This window comes from Triticum aestivum, chromosome 6B, assembly GCF_018294505.1.
Source record: "Triticum aestivum cultivar Chinese Spring chromosome 6B, IWGSC CS RefSeq v2.1, whole genome shotgun sequence".
NCBI lineage: Eukaryota > Viridiplantae > Streptophyta > Magnoliopsida > Poales > Poaceae > Triticum > Triticum aestivum.
The window spans coordinates 375,065,471-375,084,650 of record NC_057810.1 but is presented as its reverse complement, the minus strand read 5'-3'; the positions used below and the strand labels follow the sequence as shown (position 1 = coordinate 375,084,650).

Below are 19,180 nucleotides of genomic sequence, written 5' to 3'. Positions count from 1 at the left end.
AGATACTACTTGTCCTTCCAAATATCCTTAAACCCAGTTTTGCCATGAGAGTCCACCATATCTACCTATGGATTGAGTAAGATCCTTCAAGTAAGTTGTCATGTTGCAAGCAATAAAAATTGCTATTTAAATATGTATGACTTATTAGTGCAGAGAAAATAAGCTTTGTACGATCTTGTTGTGGAAGTAATAAAAGCGACGGACTGCATAATAAAGGTCCACATACAAGGGGCAATATAAAGTGACGTTCTTTTGCATTAAGATTTTGTGCATCAACCCTAAACGCACATGACAACCTCTCCTTCCCTCTGCGAAGGGCCTATCTTTTACTTTATGTTTTTACTTTATGCTTGAGTCAAGGTGATTCACCTTTCCCTTTTTCATTTTATCCTTTGTCAAGCTCCTCGTGTTGGAAAGATCATGATATATATATGCAATTGGATGTAAGTTAGCATGGGCTATTATCGTTGACATCACCTAAAGGTGAATACGTTGGGAGGCAACACAATAAGCCCCTGTCTTTCTCAGTGTCCGGCTGAAACTCCATAACCATAAGTACTGCATGAGTGTTAGCAATTGTAGAAGACTACAAGATAGTTGAGTATGTGAACTTGCTGAAAAGCTCTATTGTTGACTCTTTCTGATGTTATGATAAATTGCAGTTGCTTCAATGACTGAGATTATAGTTTATTAGTTCCCAATGAAGTTTTTGAACCATACTGGACATTGTGAATCGATTGTTACTTGAGCATAAGAAATCATATGATAAAATATACTCCCTCCGTTCCTAAATATAAGTCTTTTTAGAGATTTCACTATGGACTAGATACAGATCAAAATGAGTGAATCTACACTCTAAAATATGTCCATATACATCCGTATGAAGTTTGTAGTGAAATCTCTAAAAAGGCTTACATTTAGGAACGGAGGGAGTATATATGTTGTTGTTATAAGAAAGATCATGATGCCCTCATGTCCGTATTTTATTTTTATCGACACCTCTATCTCTAAACATGTGGACATATTTTTCGATTTCGGCTTCCGCTTGAGGACAAGCGAGGTCTAAGCTTGGGGGAGTTGATATGTCCATTTTGCATCATGCTTTTATATCATTATTTATTGCATTATGAGCTGTTATTACACATTATATCTCAATACTTATGGCTATTCTCTCTTATTTTACAAGGTTTACCATGAAGAGGGGAATACCGGCAGCTGGAATTCTGGCTGGAAAAGGAGCAAACATTGGAAACCTATTCTGCACTGGTCCAAAAATCCTGAAACTCCACGGAACATGTTTTTGGAATTTATAAGAATTATTGAGCGAAAGAAATACACCAGGGGCCCACACCCTGTCCAGGAGAGTGGAGGGCGCCCCCCTACTGGGCACGCCCCTATCTCCTGGGCCCCCTGGTGGGCCTCCGATGTCCATCTTCTGCTATATTAGAGATTTTACCCTGGAAAAAACGTGGGCAAGCTTACGGGACAAACCGCCGCCACGAGGCGGAACCTTGGCGGAATCAATCTAGGGCTCCGGCGGAGTTGTTCTGCCGGGGAAACTTCCCTCCGGGAGGGCAAATCATCACCAACGTCATCACCAATGATCCTCTCATCGGGAGGGGGTCAATCTCCATCAACATCTTCACCAGCATCATCTCCTCTCAAAACCCTAGTTCATCTCTTGTATCTAATCTTGTATCAAAACCACAAAATAGGTACCTGTGGGTTGCTAGTAGTGTTGATTACTCCTTGTAGTTGATGCTAATTTGTTTACTTGGTGGAAGATCATATGTTCAGATGCTTTATGCATATTATTACCCCTCTGATTATGAACATGAATATGCTTTGTGAGTAGTTACGTTTGTTCCTGAGGACATGGGTGAAGTCTTGCTATTAGTAGTCATGTGAATTTGGTATTCGTTCGATATTTTGATGAGATGTATGTTGTCTTTTCCTCTAGTGGTGTTATGTGACGTCGACTACATGATAATTCACCATTATTTGGGCCTAGAGGAAGGCATGGGGAAGTAATAAGTAGATGATGGGTTGCTAGAGTGACAGAAGCTTAAACCCTAGTTATGCGTTGCTTCGTTAGGGGCTGATATGGATCCATATGTTTAATGTTGTGGTTAGGTTTACTTTAATACTTCTTTTGTAGTTGCAGATGCTTGCAATAGGGGTTAATCATAAGTGGGATGCTTGTCCAAGTAAGGGCAATACCCAAGCACCGGTCCACCGACATATCAAATTATCAAAGTACCGAACGCGAATCATATGAACATGATGAAAACTAGCTTGACGATAATTCCCATGTGTCCTCGGGAGCTCCTTTCTCATTATTAGAAATTGTCTAGGCTTATCCTTTGCTACATAGAGGATTGGACCACCTTGCTGCACTTTATTTACTTTATTTACTTGTTACTCATTACCATTTATCTTATCACAAAACTATCTATTACCTACAATTTCAGTGCTTGCAGAAAAAACCTTACTGAAAACCGCTTATCATTTCCTTCTGCTCCTCGTTGGGTTCGACACTCTTACTTTCGAAAGGACTACGATAGATCCCCTACACTTGTGGGTCATCACCCCCCTGGGTCAATGACAGGTGGGGCCCAGCCTGCTAATTAACTAGGATTAGTACTAATTATAATTAGTTAAACTAATGACACTGACACGTGGGACCCACTGGTCAGGGTTGACCTGGACCGTCCCCGTTGACCACTGACGTCACCCTGACGTAATGCTGAGTAATTTATTTACTGCAATTATTCTTATATGAGAAATTCCAAAGAATACCACAAACTTCAAAAAATCATAGAAATTAATCTGTAGCTCCAAATGCAAAGTTTTATATATGAAAAATGATCAGAAAAATCCAACCTATCCATCTGTACTAGTTTCATGCATGTTTAAACAAGTTAACCTGCTGTTTAGTGCAGAACAAGATAAAGCACTTTAAAGGGCCATGTATGAGCTTGAAACTTGAATCTTTGATTCAAAATGGTTCAAACTCATCTGGTCTTAGTTGCATTAGCCCAATACACTCATTTTGCCATGTCTCATGCATGCATCATATTGTTGCATATTGTTTGGTGATGATTGTGTATCGGTGCTCTCTGCGGCAGGTTCTGCCCCCGAGGAATATCGCGAATACCCTAACGAAGAGCAATACCAGTCCACGGACCCGCAAGACAAGCAACCAACCATTTGATCATATCGATACAATCCAATGTTCTCGCTTCTGCTCTTTTTTACTGTATTAAGACAACACGATTCAAACTGTTGTGTGCTACGGTAGCTGAACCCATTTCCTCTGCATGACCTGTCATTGCCACAGTAGCTAGATGAAACCCACTAGCATGTGTAGGAGTTGATTGAGCCATGTGTATGTGTTGTTCCTACCTTGCTATGCCTGCTATGCTTAGAGTCGTGTCAGGTCTGGTTCATCTGGGTGATGGGCTAGAGTGAAATGATCATGTCGATAATGAGAGTGATGTGTTGAACACGATTTGGTAAAGGTATCGATGAGAGGCCATGTAGAAGTACATGGTGGGTTGTTTCATTGAAGCCGTCCTTAAGCACTGAGATTTGTATGTTTGATTTAAGATTCAACTACTACCATGCATTGGGCCCGAAACCAATGGACCCTCTCGGCTTCTTATTCACCCTAGTCCTCTGTCCAGGAGTTGCAAGTAGTTTCTAGTGTTTGTAGCTTACTGGAGGCCGTGGGCAGCACTGACCCGCAGGGTGGGCTGTGATGCGGTAGGTACGTGGCACGGTGTACCGAATGCCCGTTAGGTATCTCGGGAACCCTGCACACATCGTTCGGGGCCGTATGTGGAAATCTCGGTCGGACTCCCTGCGGATGGAACCTGAATAGGCGATAAACCTGGACTAGAGACTTAGGTGTTTAGGTAGGTCGTGGCCGACACCCACGTTGGGCTTCCACTTGAAGGTTGCCGAGTACATGTCGTGTAAACGACGGTAAGTGGTCAGAGCGTGTATGAAGAAGTACACCCCTACAGGGTTAACATCATCTATTCAAATAGTCGCGTCCGCGGTAAATGACTACTTGGTTGCCTATACAGTTCATAGACAAGTAAATGGATACTACTAAAAGCCTCAAGATAAGCGTGAGTGCCGAGGATGGCTCTTCCGTAGGATGACGGAGGTGGATCATCGGTAGTGTATTGAAGTGGTGAGTAGTGGACTCGAGTGCGCAAAACCATTTCAAGTTGGAATCTCGTAAGATAGCTTAGCCAAAGAGTCAAAGCTGGCTTGCTGCAATGACCCAACCAATCCTTCTTGATAATGTGCATGTATGTAGGATCTGTTGTAAGTCTTGCTGATTACCTTTGTACTCATGTTGCTTAATTTACGTTTTACAGAAGATGCTGCAACCCCTTCTGATGGGTTCTTCATAGACGTCGATGTCGACGAGTAGGCTGAAGCCCAGGTGGTGATCCTGAGCTCACGATGGACCATGTAGTATAGTCAGGCTTATCCAAGCCTCTTTTATTTCCTAGTTGTCCGTACATAGACAAGTTACTTCCGCTGTTGGCTTGTATGTTTGTATGACTTGAATGCTGGGTCGTGTGACCCGTACTTGTGTGTATGTTACGTATGGCTCTCTGAGCCTTTAAATAAAGTACTTGTGTTGTAGAGTCATGTTGTGATGCCTTGTTGCATTTGCACATATCGAGCATATTGTGCGTATGATTGAAATGCTTGGTATGTGTGGGACCTGACTATCTAGTTGTTTATCCTTAGTAGCCTCTCTTACCGGGAAATGTCTCCTAGTGCTTCCACTGAGCCATGGTAGATTGCTACTGCTCCGGAACACTTAGGCTGGCCGGCATGTGTCCTTCTTCGTTTCTGTGTCTGTCCCTACGGGAAAATGTCACGCGATGAATACCGGAGTCTTGTTAGCCCGCTACAGCCTGGTTTACCGGAGTCCTGCTAGCCCAGTGCTACAGCCTGGATTCACTCGCTGATGACCAACACGTTCGTTGCTGGGTCATGTATGTCTGTCCCTGTAAGTTAATGCCACTTTGGGTTTACGACTAGCCATGTCAGCCCGAGCTCCTTTGTCATATGGATGCTAGCGACATTATCATATACGTGTGCCAAAATGTGCAAACGGTCCCGGATAAGGTAAGACGTCACCCGTGAAAATACCGTGCGTGAGGCCGCAAAGTGATATGATGTGTTACATGCTAGATCGATGTGCCATTGAGTCGGGGTCCTGACATTTATCTTTCATAGACTCCTACTACTTTGGCTTCGGCTTTCGGGACTTATAATATGACTTTGTAAGGGCCTCCTCTCTAAAAAAAACTATGAGACATGCATGGTGACTTTGTAAATTCAAGATGTTGTGCCGTTTAAAAAAAAAGCTGTATGCTGACTTTGTAAATCTCAAGATGTTGTGCCATCTTCTAAAAGAAATTGTGCCGTCTCAAGGTTTGCACATCATGTGCATTTTTTTTTAGAAAAAGTCCTTGTACGACGAACCGAAGCCACCGCCGCTAAGGCGATGCGTCAGCCGATCCTCATCACAAAATAATACAGAGAAAAATGCCCCGAGAAAACACAAGTAATTAACGGGAGGAGAGGGAGCGAGATAAGAGTCGTCGCAGCGGAAGGAGAGAGAAACAAAGGTGGTAGATGTGAGCCACCCTCTTTGTATCCCTCGCCAACTTCTCCTACCAACTTCTTTTCCTCTCTCCTCGTCTCGCGGCCGCTGCCGCCTTGCCTTGGGCCGCCTTTTCCTACTGCCGCCGCCGGCCGGCCGAAGCCGCCGGTACGTACTCGCCGTTCTTGCCAGCCCCTGTTGAACGTCGCGCCGCATTGATTCTGGTCGCCGTTATGGTTATTGAATTACAGGTCCCGTATGTAGGATTGGCTGCCTTTCTTGTTTCCGTGAATCCGCGCCTGTTCTTGGCCGTGACGATGCTTGTTTGCTTGCTCCATAATCTTATCTTGTGCGTTCTTGTTGGTTGAGTTCTTCTGCGTTTGGATTGGAAGGTGGCGGTGGTTGGGGCCTGGTGGGGACAGACTTGTAGAAAATTCTTGCGTCCTTGAGGGGTTCTTTGGATTCCTCGATTGGGTTGTTGGGTGGTTGGGCGGGGCTTCTCGGTCCTGTGTTTGCGATTTATTGATTTATGAAGTTTTCTCTGTTCGGTTCATGGCACTGGATGTAATCGGGATTCGTGGCATGAAGATTTGGTAGAATTACATCAATTGATATTATGATAATTGTCACTAAAACATTATTTTGATTGGCAAGTGTTGTCTGTTCTTGATTTGACGGTAGATTCTGTAATTATCTGTAACCGAACCTGTATTTGGAGTTGCATTGCAGGCTTGTGATATGTGATGATTTTTTTAGACTTCACTATTAGGAACCTCTATAATTCTTGGAATTTCCGATGTGTAGCAGGATTCTGTAGGCCCTGGAGTCTAGTGTGTTTGGTCAGTTGTGGTAACTAGTATCAATGACTAGTACAACACCTTACGGAAACTCCAACGTGGATCACCAAATGTCCGACCGTATGGTCCGGACACTTTTGGTGTCCATCTAACGGGTGGTCACCAAATTTGTCGGGACCTGTCCGGACGTCTGAAATCCTGCATAACGGCACCAAACGGGGGAGGTTTTGGCGAGTCCAGACGTCTGCAACGTCGGATTCTGACGCCCACCCACACATTAAGAGCGGACATGACCGGCCGGCTGCCCGCATTCACGCTGGCTGACCGACCATCCGCCTACCTGGCATTCATAGGGATGAGCCCGAGAAGCCTACTCGGGCGCTCCGCATTCAACCCGGCACTCTGCCTGCCTCGGCTATTTAAGCCAGCCGCCCACGGCCCAAAACCCTGCCCCTTCGAGCCCTTCTCCCACTGTCCAACCACCCATCCGTCGTCACCATGGCCTGGTCCTTTGCTATGTGGTACATGAGCCTCACGGCGGCCGGCTGTGCCCAAATCAAGGCGGAGGCCCAACGCCAATTCTGCATCAATTGATATTATTCATGTTCGATGTTTGTCCTCCCAGGTCTGCATCTTGTTATACTTGTAATGGTTTCAGAATGCACAAATGGAAGTTCTATGTCTTGTAACAGTGAATACTTGATTGGAATTTTGGCGGGTGGTGTTCCTGTGCTAAGGAATTGAAGATAACTTATGAGTTTCTTATTATGCTTATTATGGCCATACAGTATGATTAGGTTCCATTCAATGTGTTAGTAGCTTATGATACTAAGAAATGAGTGAGGTGTTCTGCATACATTTGTTTGAGGCAACTAAACAATCTATTAAGATGGTAGAGTGCTTACCAGATGCATGATGGAATTGCACTGAGTGCTATTTGATTGAACATATTTAACACATATAATTTAGCTACTTTATTGTGGGCCTGATGACTATCTTTCTAAGCGGAGTCACTTGGTTTTTTCTCTAAGTTTCAACCTTGTTATTTGTGAAGGGCCTGAATTTTGCTCAGTGTTGTTTATCCTACCTTGTTTTTTCTCTAGTATTGAATCTTTCATGTGATCCCTGTCCCTGGCACACAATTTAAGTGGGTGATAATTGTTAGAAGTGTGGTTTATGGTTAGCAACATACAACTTCTTACCGTGTTAGAAGTCTATGGAAGCGTTGAACAAATAGTCGAGGATTATTGTATTGCTTCTTCGAACATGGGTGATATTATTGTTTATGAGCAGTAGTCACGGCCAATAAGAACAGTGTTACACAGCACTGGTATTGTTTAGTATACAGTTGAGCATATTAGTAAGGATAGCATAATCAGAACTTCAGAAGCCCTTGAGTACTTGCACTCCATTTGTTGCTTTCTCAAAGTCTCCGCTTCTAACTCCATACTGTTTGCTTAACCAATTCTTTATTAATTACTTTGATTTGTTTAGTATATTCTCATATTTGGGACCCTATTGCAGGTGGCAGTTCAAGTATGGTTAGCTTGAGGAGACGTCGACTATTGGGTCTTTGTTCTGGTAAGACAAACTCATTACACCGTGAAACATCTTGCTGATATGTTGTAAAGAATCATTTAGATTCTGTTGTAAAGAATTGTTAAGAGAATCTATGTTGTGAAAATGTGTAAATATTTTTAGTTTTATGTATAATATGCTGTCAAAACATGGCTTTTCATCATACTGATCAGTTCAATTCCTGTATTCGATTGAACCTTCTAGTATATCCTATGTGGTAAATTATTCCAGATAAAAGAAAATAAATTGTACATAAAGAGCTATAGCTAGCTTTAATCTGTTCTTGTTCTATATATAGCGAGCTTTTGTGAAACTTGCATTCAAAGAATATAGTAGGGTGCTCCATGGCCCACATGTAAATATGTTTGGTACTTCTGTAAACACTGAAGCGGGAGGTGTGAGTAGTTATGGGATGATAGAATGTATGGAGAGCATGTGTTGTCAAGCGGGATATCCAATTGCGAATTAATTGCTGCCGGTACAAGCACGGCGGTTAAAAACAATTTTGGCAGGAACTGCTGGTACCGACCTGATGGGACCATAATTGGATGCGGCGTGACACAATATTTCTGTTCCAAGGTTTGCAATGGTGGGAATGGTAATAGATTAACCATTTCATGATAATGGGCATGCTTATTATATACTATGTTTTTAAGGCGGTAAGGCGAGGCGAGGCGCTGGGGGGGCGCCTCACTGCCTAAGCGGTAAGGCATAAGGAGAGGCGACGCCTTAGACACATACATATATAATAGATGGCAGCCAATTAGGAGATTTAACTACTAGCATTGACATCATAAATTGTACATACATATATAACAGATGGCAGCCATTTAGGAAATTTAACAACTAACATTAACATAATTAGTTGTTGCCAAATCATAGGCCTCAAATCATCTTCTGTATATGACAGAACGGCGCCTTTGAACTTCAGCTTCATCCTTCTCATCAATATATCGCTCCATAGCTTTAAACTTTCTAGTGTTTAAGGATTTGCGCATCTATCCTAATCTCCATAGATGCCTCGGGACACATATCTGCATCACTACAACCCCCAGAAAGGTGCTGCTTCAGCCTTCTCACTCCAGCATGGACTATCTTGCCACACAATTTACACTGGAGTAAATCTTTCCTCTCTAAATCTGGCCAGAACCCATACTTCCAAACTGGATCATCTGATGTAGCTCTTCTCCTAGGATCCATCAGAGCAGGGACACCTCGCTGCTGCAGCAACACTGAGAAAAGACCCAATCAACCGTCAAAGAGAGAAGAGCCAAATCACTAGAGCAAGCAGACAAGCATGGGGAAGGAGAGAAGCGATGGTGGGGTTGCTGCCTTGTGGATGGAGAAGCAGATTTGGGAGCAAACAGATGCAGAGGAGGAGCAGGCAAGCAGCCAAGCACATCTACAGATCTACCTACAATGCAGGAAGAAACAGAGTACTAGGAGGGGTAGAAGAAAATTCAGAGGAGGCCGGGGTAGAAGTGAGATGAGAACGGGAGCCACACCTTTCTGTTGCGCCAGAGTTGGAGGGAGAGCTGAGCCCGGCGAGGAGGGGCACAGATCGGAGCTGTAGAGGAAGGAGCCGCCGCCAAAGGTCAGAGAGGAGAGAAGGAAACGCTATCGGCAAGTTTTTTGAGTCGCCGACTAATCGCCTAGTCGTCGCGCCGTGACTGGCTTGCGCGGGCGACTTGGCTCGCGGAGCGAGTCGCCCGAGTCGCTGGCTCAACCGCGATTTTCTGCGATTAATCGCTGCGATTAGTCGATTAATTGACTTGCTGGCTCAACAGAGAGAGGGAAAGGGAGGGAGCTCGGGAGGAGAGGAAGCCATGGCGCTCGCGGCCGTGACCTAGGAACCGCCGCCGCAGCTCGCCGGCGATGCACCCCCTTCAGATCGACGGTGGCTGGACCTCCGCGGCGACGGCCGTGACCTCGAGCGAGGCTGCGGCGGCGCAGACTAAGGCGGGGGAGGAGGAGATGAAGCTGCAGGACTGAGCCGGAGGCGGGTGAGGCTGGGGAGGAGGCGGGGGAGGGAGAGGAAGCGGGGGAGGAGGCGCCGCCTCTCCTCGCCGGCGGCGCACAGGAAGAAGTTCGAGGGGAGAGGCGCAGTTGAAGGAGTGCGGGCTGGCAGCGCTAGGTTTAGCGAGTGGATGAGGGCCGGGAGTGGTTAGCTGGGCCGTGCTGGGCCTGTTCGGCCTGATAACTTTGCTTATCTGGCATTAATGGGCTATGCAAAGGAGGGAAATAGGTGCGGGAGTGCACTGTACTGCCATGGCGACTTGGGGCGATTAGTCCAGGCAAGTCACTGACTCAAGCTAGCAAGCCACTAGCCGTAGCCTTGGCGACTTGGCTTGACTCGGCGACTCAAAAACCTTGCCTATCTGGTGGATTGGACGATTGGTTCAATCCTCTCTGTCCCGCCCTTCGCCTTATACCTGTTCGTACTCGCGCGTGAGCCCAATATTTCCAGCGAAAGCCCGCGAAAGCTTCCCACGTGGGCCACTCTTTCCCGCCTGGAAGCAGCCCATGGCGTCCGATCTGGCCCAAGGCGCCGCCCTACGCGCCTAGGCGGACGATTCAGACGCCCTAGGATCTAAAGCGGATGCTTTACGACGATGTGTAAGGCAGGTTCGACGCCTTGCCATCGGAGGGCGCCCCGACGCTAAGGCGTCGCCTAAGCGACGCTTCACAGAAGCCTTAAAAACAGAGATTGTATACTCATGAAACTGAGTGTAAATTGACAAAATGACAAGGCAAAGCTTCCATTCTTTTCATAATTCTTTGATGATGTATATAACTGTTTTTTGGGGGTTGTTTAGAGACCAAATTTCACCACTTGACCATCTGTGTGTGAAGGTAGCAGCTTGTTTGTTTATAAGTCAAAACTCTGCCTTGCACCATGTAAATTTGTACGAATTAGACATGATGCTTTGGTTTAATTGTAGATGTCCATTCTGTCAGGTGGGGCTCACGTTGAATCCCCTTGAGTGATTTAGCAATGGTTAGAGGCCAGTTAGGATGATATTTGAGGCATATTATAGCTGGCTTACTCGTTGCAATTTGTGGCGTACCCGAGCTGGCTAAGTTGTCCAAGCCAGGAGGTGACTTCTCACAAGGGTATCTCTGATGTACCTTGTTTTTTTCGAAAAGGGGGGACTCCCCGGCCTCTGCATCAGAACGATGCATACGGCCACATTTATAGATAAATAAAGAGGTTCAACAAGGTCTTATAGTCTGAAAACAAAATGACGACAAGCTCACAAAGAGCCACAACGCCAAAAACAAAAGGCCCAAAAGCCACAACCGGCTGGCATAACAAAGATAGGTAAACTAATCGCCTATCCTATTACATGACCGCCATCCAAACCGGTTGAAGATATCCTGCGCTACCATCTCCCACCGGACAGATCCAGTAACCAAACGCTCCCTGGCCTCCGTCGGAGTGAGTAACGACCACATACGGATCAGCGCAGTAGCTCGGAATAAAACCTGCAATGTTAGGTCACAAGGAAGCAGCTTATCCATTCCGCCTCGACTAGTCTACTTGGTTGTCGACACAGCACTTCGACTCAACTCCTGCTGTAGTCGATCGACCTCTCGACTTGCCTTTGACTATTCTTGACTAGTCAAGGGCTTTTAGTTGAGTGACTGGTCAAAAGGCCCACTTATTAGGTTTGTCTAGGAGCATAAGGCTTTACTCCGTGGAGTATGCGCTCTAAACATAGCTCTTTGTACAGCAGGCTGCACAACGGGCCACTTCTAGCAGGCCGCGGCTGGCGGTCGTCATTGTTGCAGTTGTTTCAGCTCTGCTCCTCCTCTATCTCTACTCCTCCGCCTGCTCTGCTCCTCCCCCAACTAAAGCACTCTGCTCCTTCAATATTTGCGTATCATACTAGTATTTGTGCTATCTACTTCCTCGACTACTTGAACACTAAACGTGACTAGTCACGACTAGTTTATGAGTTGGTAAGTGGGGTCTCGTCTTGACTCATTGACTCACCATGTTGGCTTCTTATGCACTTGAAGGTCACATCAGACACGCCTAGGACAAAAACCTACCTACCGCACTGGATAAATCTGCATAAAATGCAGCTTCCTGCATGTCAACATGCCATTGCCACCTCCCTGCATAGCCAAGTGCTATCAAACCGGGTGCAGGGTGGTCAATTTGTCTAATTTATATTGTAGGGAGTGGAAATTTCATTTCCAAATGTGCAGGCTGCCAATTTGCAGAAACAGATGCTGAAAAGTAGAAGTGACTCATGTTGAATAAATCATACAAGAGCACTATTTATAGAGCGGGACATCTTTTTTTTCCTTTGCCATGTAGGGCCATCTTTTTTTCCAGGATTACATCATTCATTTTCAGAAAAGTGGTATCAATTGTTCTGGCACTCCTGTAACCTGTTATCATTTTACATTCCCAAGCAACAGACTATTAGAAAAAATTGGCAATAACATACGTGTACACATTTCATATTCATATATGTATGTGCAAATAGTCAGGAAACATTTGTGGAGTAGAACCCGATTTGTGCACTAATACTGAGAAGTTGATGGAAATAAACCTTTGTGAGTACAACTCTGCTATGTAGGTTGCTGGTGGAATCTGCAGGACTTATAGGTTAACTATTGGTTTGATGAATAATGGAAATAGCTTCCCAAGACTGTTGGATTTTTTTCCAGACCACCATTATATTATTGTTATCATTTTTCTTCCCACTATTGGAACCCAAATTAGGTAGGATCATTTACATAAAATAATAATTGTACAGGTCAATGAACTCGGTATGTATTTGGGATCTTTTGAACAGCTCATCAGTTTAGATTTTGTTTCAGGCAAAGATTCATTGCCAGTTGATCTTCCTAAGCCTGTTGAGAATGAAAAGCATGGGGAAGTTGAACATGCAAATGTCAATCCGCTCAGTGTGCACCCACTGCCCTTGGTAAGTCTATTTTTAATGCTATTGAAAGCTTGTTTACAATGGCAAGGATTGCCTTGCTTCATGAAGAAACCGTTTGCTGCAGACCAGGACTTCTGACGTACTTCCAGAATCCTCAAATGGTTCCGACTCTCTGAAAGAAGAGAAAAACCAATACTATCCAGGTTTGTACTTTTTCTTACATAGTATTCTCGGTATTTCTTGTAACCGTATACAGTGCATAATATTTGTGGTCACTTTATATGGAGGTGATGTGTTCTAGAGTTACATATAAAGTTTCCAAGCAAATTAGGATTCGTTAACAGAATATGTATCAGTTTTCATGCACTATATTTTTGCAAAACTATCGTTAAGTTGATGACAGAGTTGTGATCTCATTGCCAAAAAGGCATTCTACAGTCTAAGTTTGATTAGATTTGGCTCCAGTATAAACTACTCCCTCCGTCCCATAATATCTTGTAATAACATCTGATATTATGGGACGGAGGGAGTAGTTTATACTGGAGCCAAATCTAATCAAACTTAGACTGTAGAATGCCTTTTTGGCAATGAGATCACAACTCTGTCATCATGTAATAACATCTGATATTATGGGATGGAGGGAGTACAAAGCAAGTCATGTTTGACTTTCTTCGTCTCTTAATGGTTGAACCACCAAGCAGTTTTCATACAATTAGATAACATTTTGTATTAGCATGATTTATCTTACCTTCATCCTCGTCAAAGATTGCATGATATGCGTGTTGAACATAAAAAATTACTCTATAGCTAATCAGCACATTTTGTTTCGGCTTTTCTTACCATTTTAGGTAAGGAGATTAAGCGCAGAAAGCGACATAGAAGAAAGCAGTATGTGGACCAAGAGCCATGCATAATGAGAGGGGTCTATTTCAAAAATATGAAATGGCAAGCTGCTATAAAAGTTGACAAGAAACAAATTCACTTGGGTACTGTTGGAACACAGGATGAGGCAGCCCGGCTATATGATAGGTATTATCTGGACTAAGCTTTACTGTTATTGGTAGAACTCGGGGATGACATCAACCCTCCCGATCTCAGATCATAGGGGTGCTCGATGAGAGGCCAGCCCCAAAGCTACGGATTGATACGAATAAGGAGACTGGGACGTAGGTTTACTTTGAGTTTAATTCGTTCCTTATATTCAGAATGACCATTCCTGGCAGTTTACCCCTAAGTTGTGGGCTAAGCCAAATACAAGTCTAAACTAATATCATCTAACTGAAAGGAATTATCTGGATTGAGCTTTCTTGTGAGCTTTGATCATAATATCTCCCCTCCTGTTTTCAAACAGCTTGTCCTCAAACTGGACTGATAGATGGTTGTCACAGTAGGAGGAGAGGCCTTCCACAGAAACAACAACAGCTGAAAGGCCTAGTCTTTCTTGCCAACATGTTCATCATAATCGGGAACAATCTAGATAGCCAGGAGCTGCTTGCAATGATGACCAGCACATAACTTCTATCACAGATGAAACAAAGAGCTGGACTTCGTCGCATGTTCGTCTTTGTACGAGTCAGCCGTTTGAATGGCTTGGATCCTATGGATGCTGTTGATGCTGAGCTCTCTGCTGGTGCGGCTGGTGCCATTGTTGTCATTCCATAACGCATGGGATGCCCTAGGACAGAAGCTACAGCTTGGTGCTCCCCTTACAATAACAAATCCAATTTCAAAGGGACTTCCTCCCCGGGTTGAGAAAACTTTTCTTCTTCCAATTCTTCTTTTCTTCATTCAACTCAGTTAAAAAAAAGATACCTGAAAATACTTCAATTGGTATGCGCAAGAAATAGGCCAATTTGGCAGCTTTTTGTTCAATTTCTCGTGGATTAAAAAACTTATCATCAGTACGAATCAAGGGAATGATCCCCTAGCTCCGGGTTTCCATACTTATCAAAAGCTCAATTTTGTACTGGATCGGGCATCCTATTAATAAACCCATTTGGACAGATTTATCAGATTGGGATATTCTTGATCAATTTGGTAGGATATGTAGAAATCTTTTTCATTATCATAGTGGATCTTCGAAAAAATGGACTTCGTATTGACTAAAGTATATACTTCGACATTCATGCGCTAGAACTTTAGCTCGTAAACAGGCCCATGTCCTCATCAAGTGTTGCTGGTTTGGAGAGGCTTTACCTGAGTCTTGAGTTTATCAGGAGCGGGATAAGCATGTTATACCCTCTGGTAGGCCAGGACGAAGCCGTGGTAGCGGCGACAACAGCGGTCTCCTCAACGGCCTTGTCAGCAGCGGCCTTCTCGGCAGCGAGTCTCTCGGCTTCGTTGGACATGGTCATGATGAAGGTGACGCGGATGTAGACGATGTAGTGGACGTAGATGAACGGCAGCGAGAGTTGTGTAGGAGACGCTCCACTAAAACCTAATCGCCCCTCTCCCGTACAGGATCTCGAGAGGCGGGGTTTCGGAGGCCTGCTCTCACGTCAACCGTGTACATGGTGGACGGGATGGGATCACCAGCGGCAGCAGCAGCAAAAGGAACGACAGTGGACGGTGGGCGTGGAGGCAGAGCAGATGCGATATGTTCTTCTGGTGGCGGCTAGGGTTGCCGACGCCTCCACTATCGGGTAGGAGGACGTGGGCTGGACCCACAGAGTCGGTGACAGCCCACGATCCGACTTCTCAGATTCGTGGCGCGTCTGTTACTCCTTTTCTGACCGCCAAAAATTAAGCGCATTGGTGTGAGGTTGGCTTGGCTCATTCCCGCAATCCGCGCGCGTCGCGGTGAGGCTGGCGGCGGAGGAGGAGCGCGCGGGGACGGGAAAGACGTTGCATATTTGTTAATAAAGGGCATCCTCCTGGAGCGTGGGAAAGACGTTGCCAGATGGGATCGTGTGTGTGGACAGAAAGGCTCAGCTTGGGCCTGATCTGGGAGGGGTGTTGCTGCCGCTTGACAAGAGCGGCCCGATCTGAGGGCGATGCTGACCAGCGGGAGCTTCCATCTGTGATTAAAGGAATTGGTCAAGAGTAGAGAGTAGAGATCGACTGGCAAAGACGGAAAAAATCGATTGAGATAGAGAGAGAACTCGATCGGTAGAGAGGACAAGTCGCAGCATCCGGAGGAGACCTAAACCTAGGCTCTAATACATGTTATGGATGCAACTTAATTCATTGCTTCATTTTCAGAATAACCACCCCTAACATTATATAGTCACGATTTACAAGAGTCCCTAACTTGTAGGCTATAGTCAAATACAAATATAAACTATCTACTAAAAGAAAATAACAGATTGATCTTTCCTATCTAGCTTTCCTGCGCCTGGGCCATTACGGTTGTGTACATATGCATGGTTATGTTTAATACTTCTGGCATAGCTTGGTGCCCATAGCTTGAACGTCACTGCCCTGGGTGGTATCCAAAGCAATGAGTTAGTCTAGTTTAATACTTCTGGCATAGTCTATACTACTTAATTCAAAAGGTTAACAATATATTTTAGGATTACAACAACAACAACAACAACAACAAAGCCTTTAGTCCCAAACAAGTAGGGGTAGGCTAGAGGTGAAACCCATAAGATCTCGCGACCAACTCATGGCTCTGGCACATGGATAGCTAGCTTCCACGCACCCCTGTCCATAGCTAGTTCTTTGGTGATACTCCAATCCTTCAGGTCTCTCTTAACGGACTCATCCCATGTCAAGTTCGGTCTACCCTGACCTCTCTTGACATTCTCCGCACGCTTTAGCCGTCCGCTATGCACCGGAGCTTCTGGAGGCCTGCGCTGAATATGCCCAAACCATCTCAGACGATGTTGGACAAGCTTCTCTTCAATTGGTGCTATCCCAACTCTATCTCGTATATCATCATTCCAGACTCTATCCTTCCTCGTGTGGCCACACATCCATCTCAACATACGCATCTCCGCCACACCTAACTGTTGAACATGTCACCTTTTAGTCGGCCAACACTTAGCGCCATACAACATTGCGGGTCGAACAGCCGCCCTGTAGAGCTTGCCTTTTAGCTTTTGTGGCACTCTCTTGTCACAGAGAATGCCAGAAGCTTGGCGCCACTTCATCCATCCGGCTTTGATTCGATGGTTCACATCTTCATCAATACCCCCATCCTCCTGCAGCATTGACCCCAAATATTGAAAGGTGTCCTTCTGAGGTACCACCTGCCCATCAAGGCTAACCTCCTCCTCCTCACACCTAGTAGTACTGAAACCGCACATCATGTACTCGGTTTTAGTTCTACTAAGCCTAAACCCTTTCGATTCCAAGGTTTGTCTCCACAACTCTAAACTTCCTACTTACCCCCGTCCGACTATCGTCAACTAACACCACATCATCCGCAAAGAGCATACACCATGGGATATCTCCTTGTATATCCCTTGTGACCTCATCCATCACCAAGGCAAAAAGATAAGGGCTCAAAGCTGACCCCTGATGTAGTCCTATCTTAATCGGGAAGTCATCAGTGTCGACATCACTTGTTCGAACACTTGTCACAACATTATCGTACATGTCCTTGATGAGGGTAATATACTTTGCTGGGACTTTGTGTTTCTCCAAGGCCCACCACATGACATTCCTCGGTATCTTATCATAGGCCTTCTCCAAGTCAATGAACACCATATGCAAGTCCTTCTTTTGCTCCCTGTATCTCTCCATAAGTTGTCGTACCAAGAAAATAGCTTTGGGTTTCGTCTCCATAAGAGTGACCGAGTTTTTACGTTGGCTTGCCAAGCCTATCACAACCCTCCTCCTTTACCCGTGCTTGGGACCGGCTAACAATATATTTTAGGATTACCATTTACAAAACAATATACTTGCAAGTAATATGTATAGTTGTGTAATGATTAGAGAAAGTTATTCGTATATATAATGGTTAGGCAGTACTAATATGGTAGAAGATCACTGCCCAATGGCCAAGGCAAAGTCCGCTTCATGTTCATTTGGCAATATGCACTATAAGTTCTACAGAAAAGCAAGCTGTTTCTCAGAACTTGTGGAAGGGCGTATGCATAATTCTGCAATGCTTAATTCTTTTGGCAACAAGAAGCCAATGACTAACCATGCTAGTAAAATTCCCTAAATATTTTGGTCCTTGGGCTTAAGTTGCAAGTATTAGTCTCTACTATTACAATGTTCTGTAGAAACCTAATGGCAGCTATGTCTCCCTAGATACTTTCGTACTGTTGGTTCTTTATTTTGGTCAAGTGATATGGATGTCTGGCATGCTTTCATGATTCCGCACCATTTTCTTTTCTAAGGGGATATTCAATACCTTGACAAGTCAAGCTTTTTCTCTACGTGCAGGGCTGCTTTTATGTGTGGAAGAGAGCCCAATTTTGAACTTTCTGAGGAAGAGAAAAACGAACTGGTTAAGTACACATGGGACGATTTCCTGGCAATAACACGCAACACCATAACCAGCAAAAGTGAGACTTGTCATGAAGTATTTTGTTAGTCATCACTTGGCAAAAATGACTGCAATAGCATAGCATAATTTGTCTTTGTTTCCTTGTCTCCAGAACAAAGAAAGGTTGGGTCGCTAAGGCATAATAAGGCAGACTTGTTCATAGGAGATACTGAGATGGTCAATGGTGGCGGGTCTTCGAACTCAGATGATGGAGATGTTGACACATCGATATCCTAGATCGCCGCCAGGACATGGACACCCAAATGGAGTCCGTCCCACAGATTCATTCCGATCCCCCCCTCCTCAGTATCTAAATTCATGTGCATAAGGCCCTGGTGGTCTGATAAAAGGTTAGATAACCATGACATCTCAGATTAAATTGGAGATGGTCAATTATAGGAACAAATTAAATTGAAGATGGTCAATTATAGGAATGAATTTAGCTGAGCAATCATTTGAAATGATTTCAGAACTGTGCACATCTGTTTATAAGGTTTACATCAAATTTACTCGACATGTAACTAGTTCCCGACACCTTTTATTTCATCGAGCCGTTGATGCATCGGTTTGACTTGGGCATTGGTAGAACTTTCGCATTGGAGATGTTTTCTCGCAGGCATTGAAAATTATATATTCCAGAGAGTGAAATGCACCACTGGTGCATTTAACTAACAAGGGCGTCAAGTTAGTCCTAAGAGCATCTCAAACAGCACTCATATTTTTTTTGGCTATCCAAACCAATTATGGGTAGAAGAGAGTGTTAAAGGAAGACCAGAGAGTCGGACACAGAGATGTGAAAGTGAACAGTTAATCTTATTGGTGAGAG

At 44.5% G+C, this 19,180-nt stretch overlaps 1 protein-coding gene across 1 annotated transcript; it reads left to right on the top strand.

Moving 5' to 3' along the window:
* Positions 1-5,580: 5,580 nt before the first annotated feature.
* Positions 5,581-18,870, top strand: LOC123137198 (ethylene-responsive transcription factor-like protein At4g13040). The gene is made up of 7 exons (XM_044556823.1): positions 5,581-5,806; positions 7,960-8,016; positions 12,850-12,956; positions 13,039-13,117; positions 13,763-13,943; positions 18,252-18,373; positions 18,467-18,870. The coding sequence occupies exons 2-7, from the start codon at positions 7,974-7,976 to the stop codon at positions 18,589-18,591; spliced, it is 657 nt and encodes a 218-aa protein (XP_044412758.1). The 5' UTR covers positions 5,581-5,806; positions 7,960-7,973; the 3' UTR covers positions 18,592-18,870.
* The last annotated feature ends 310 nt before the right edge of the window (positions 18,871-19,180 follow it).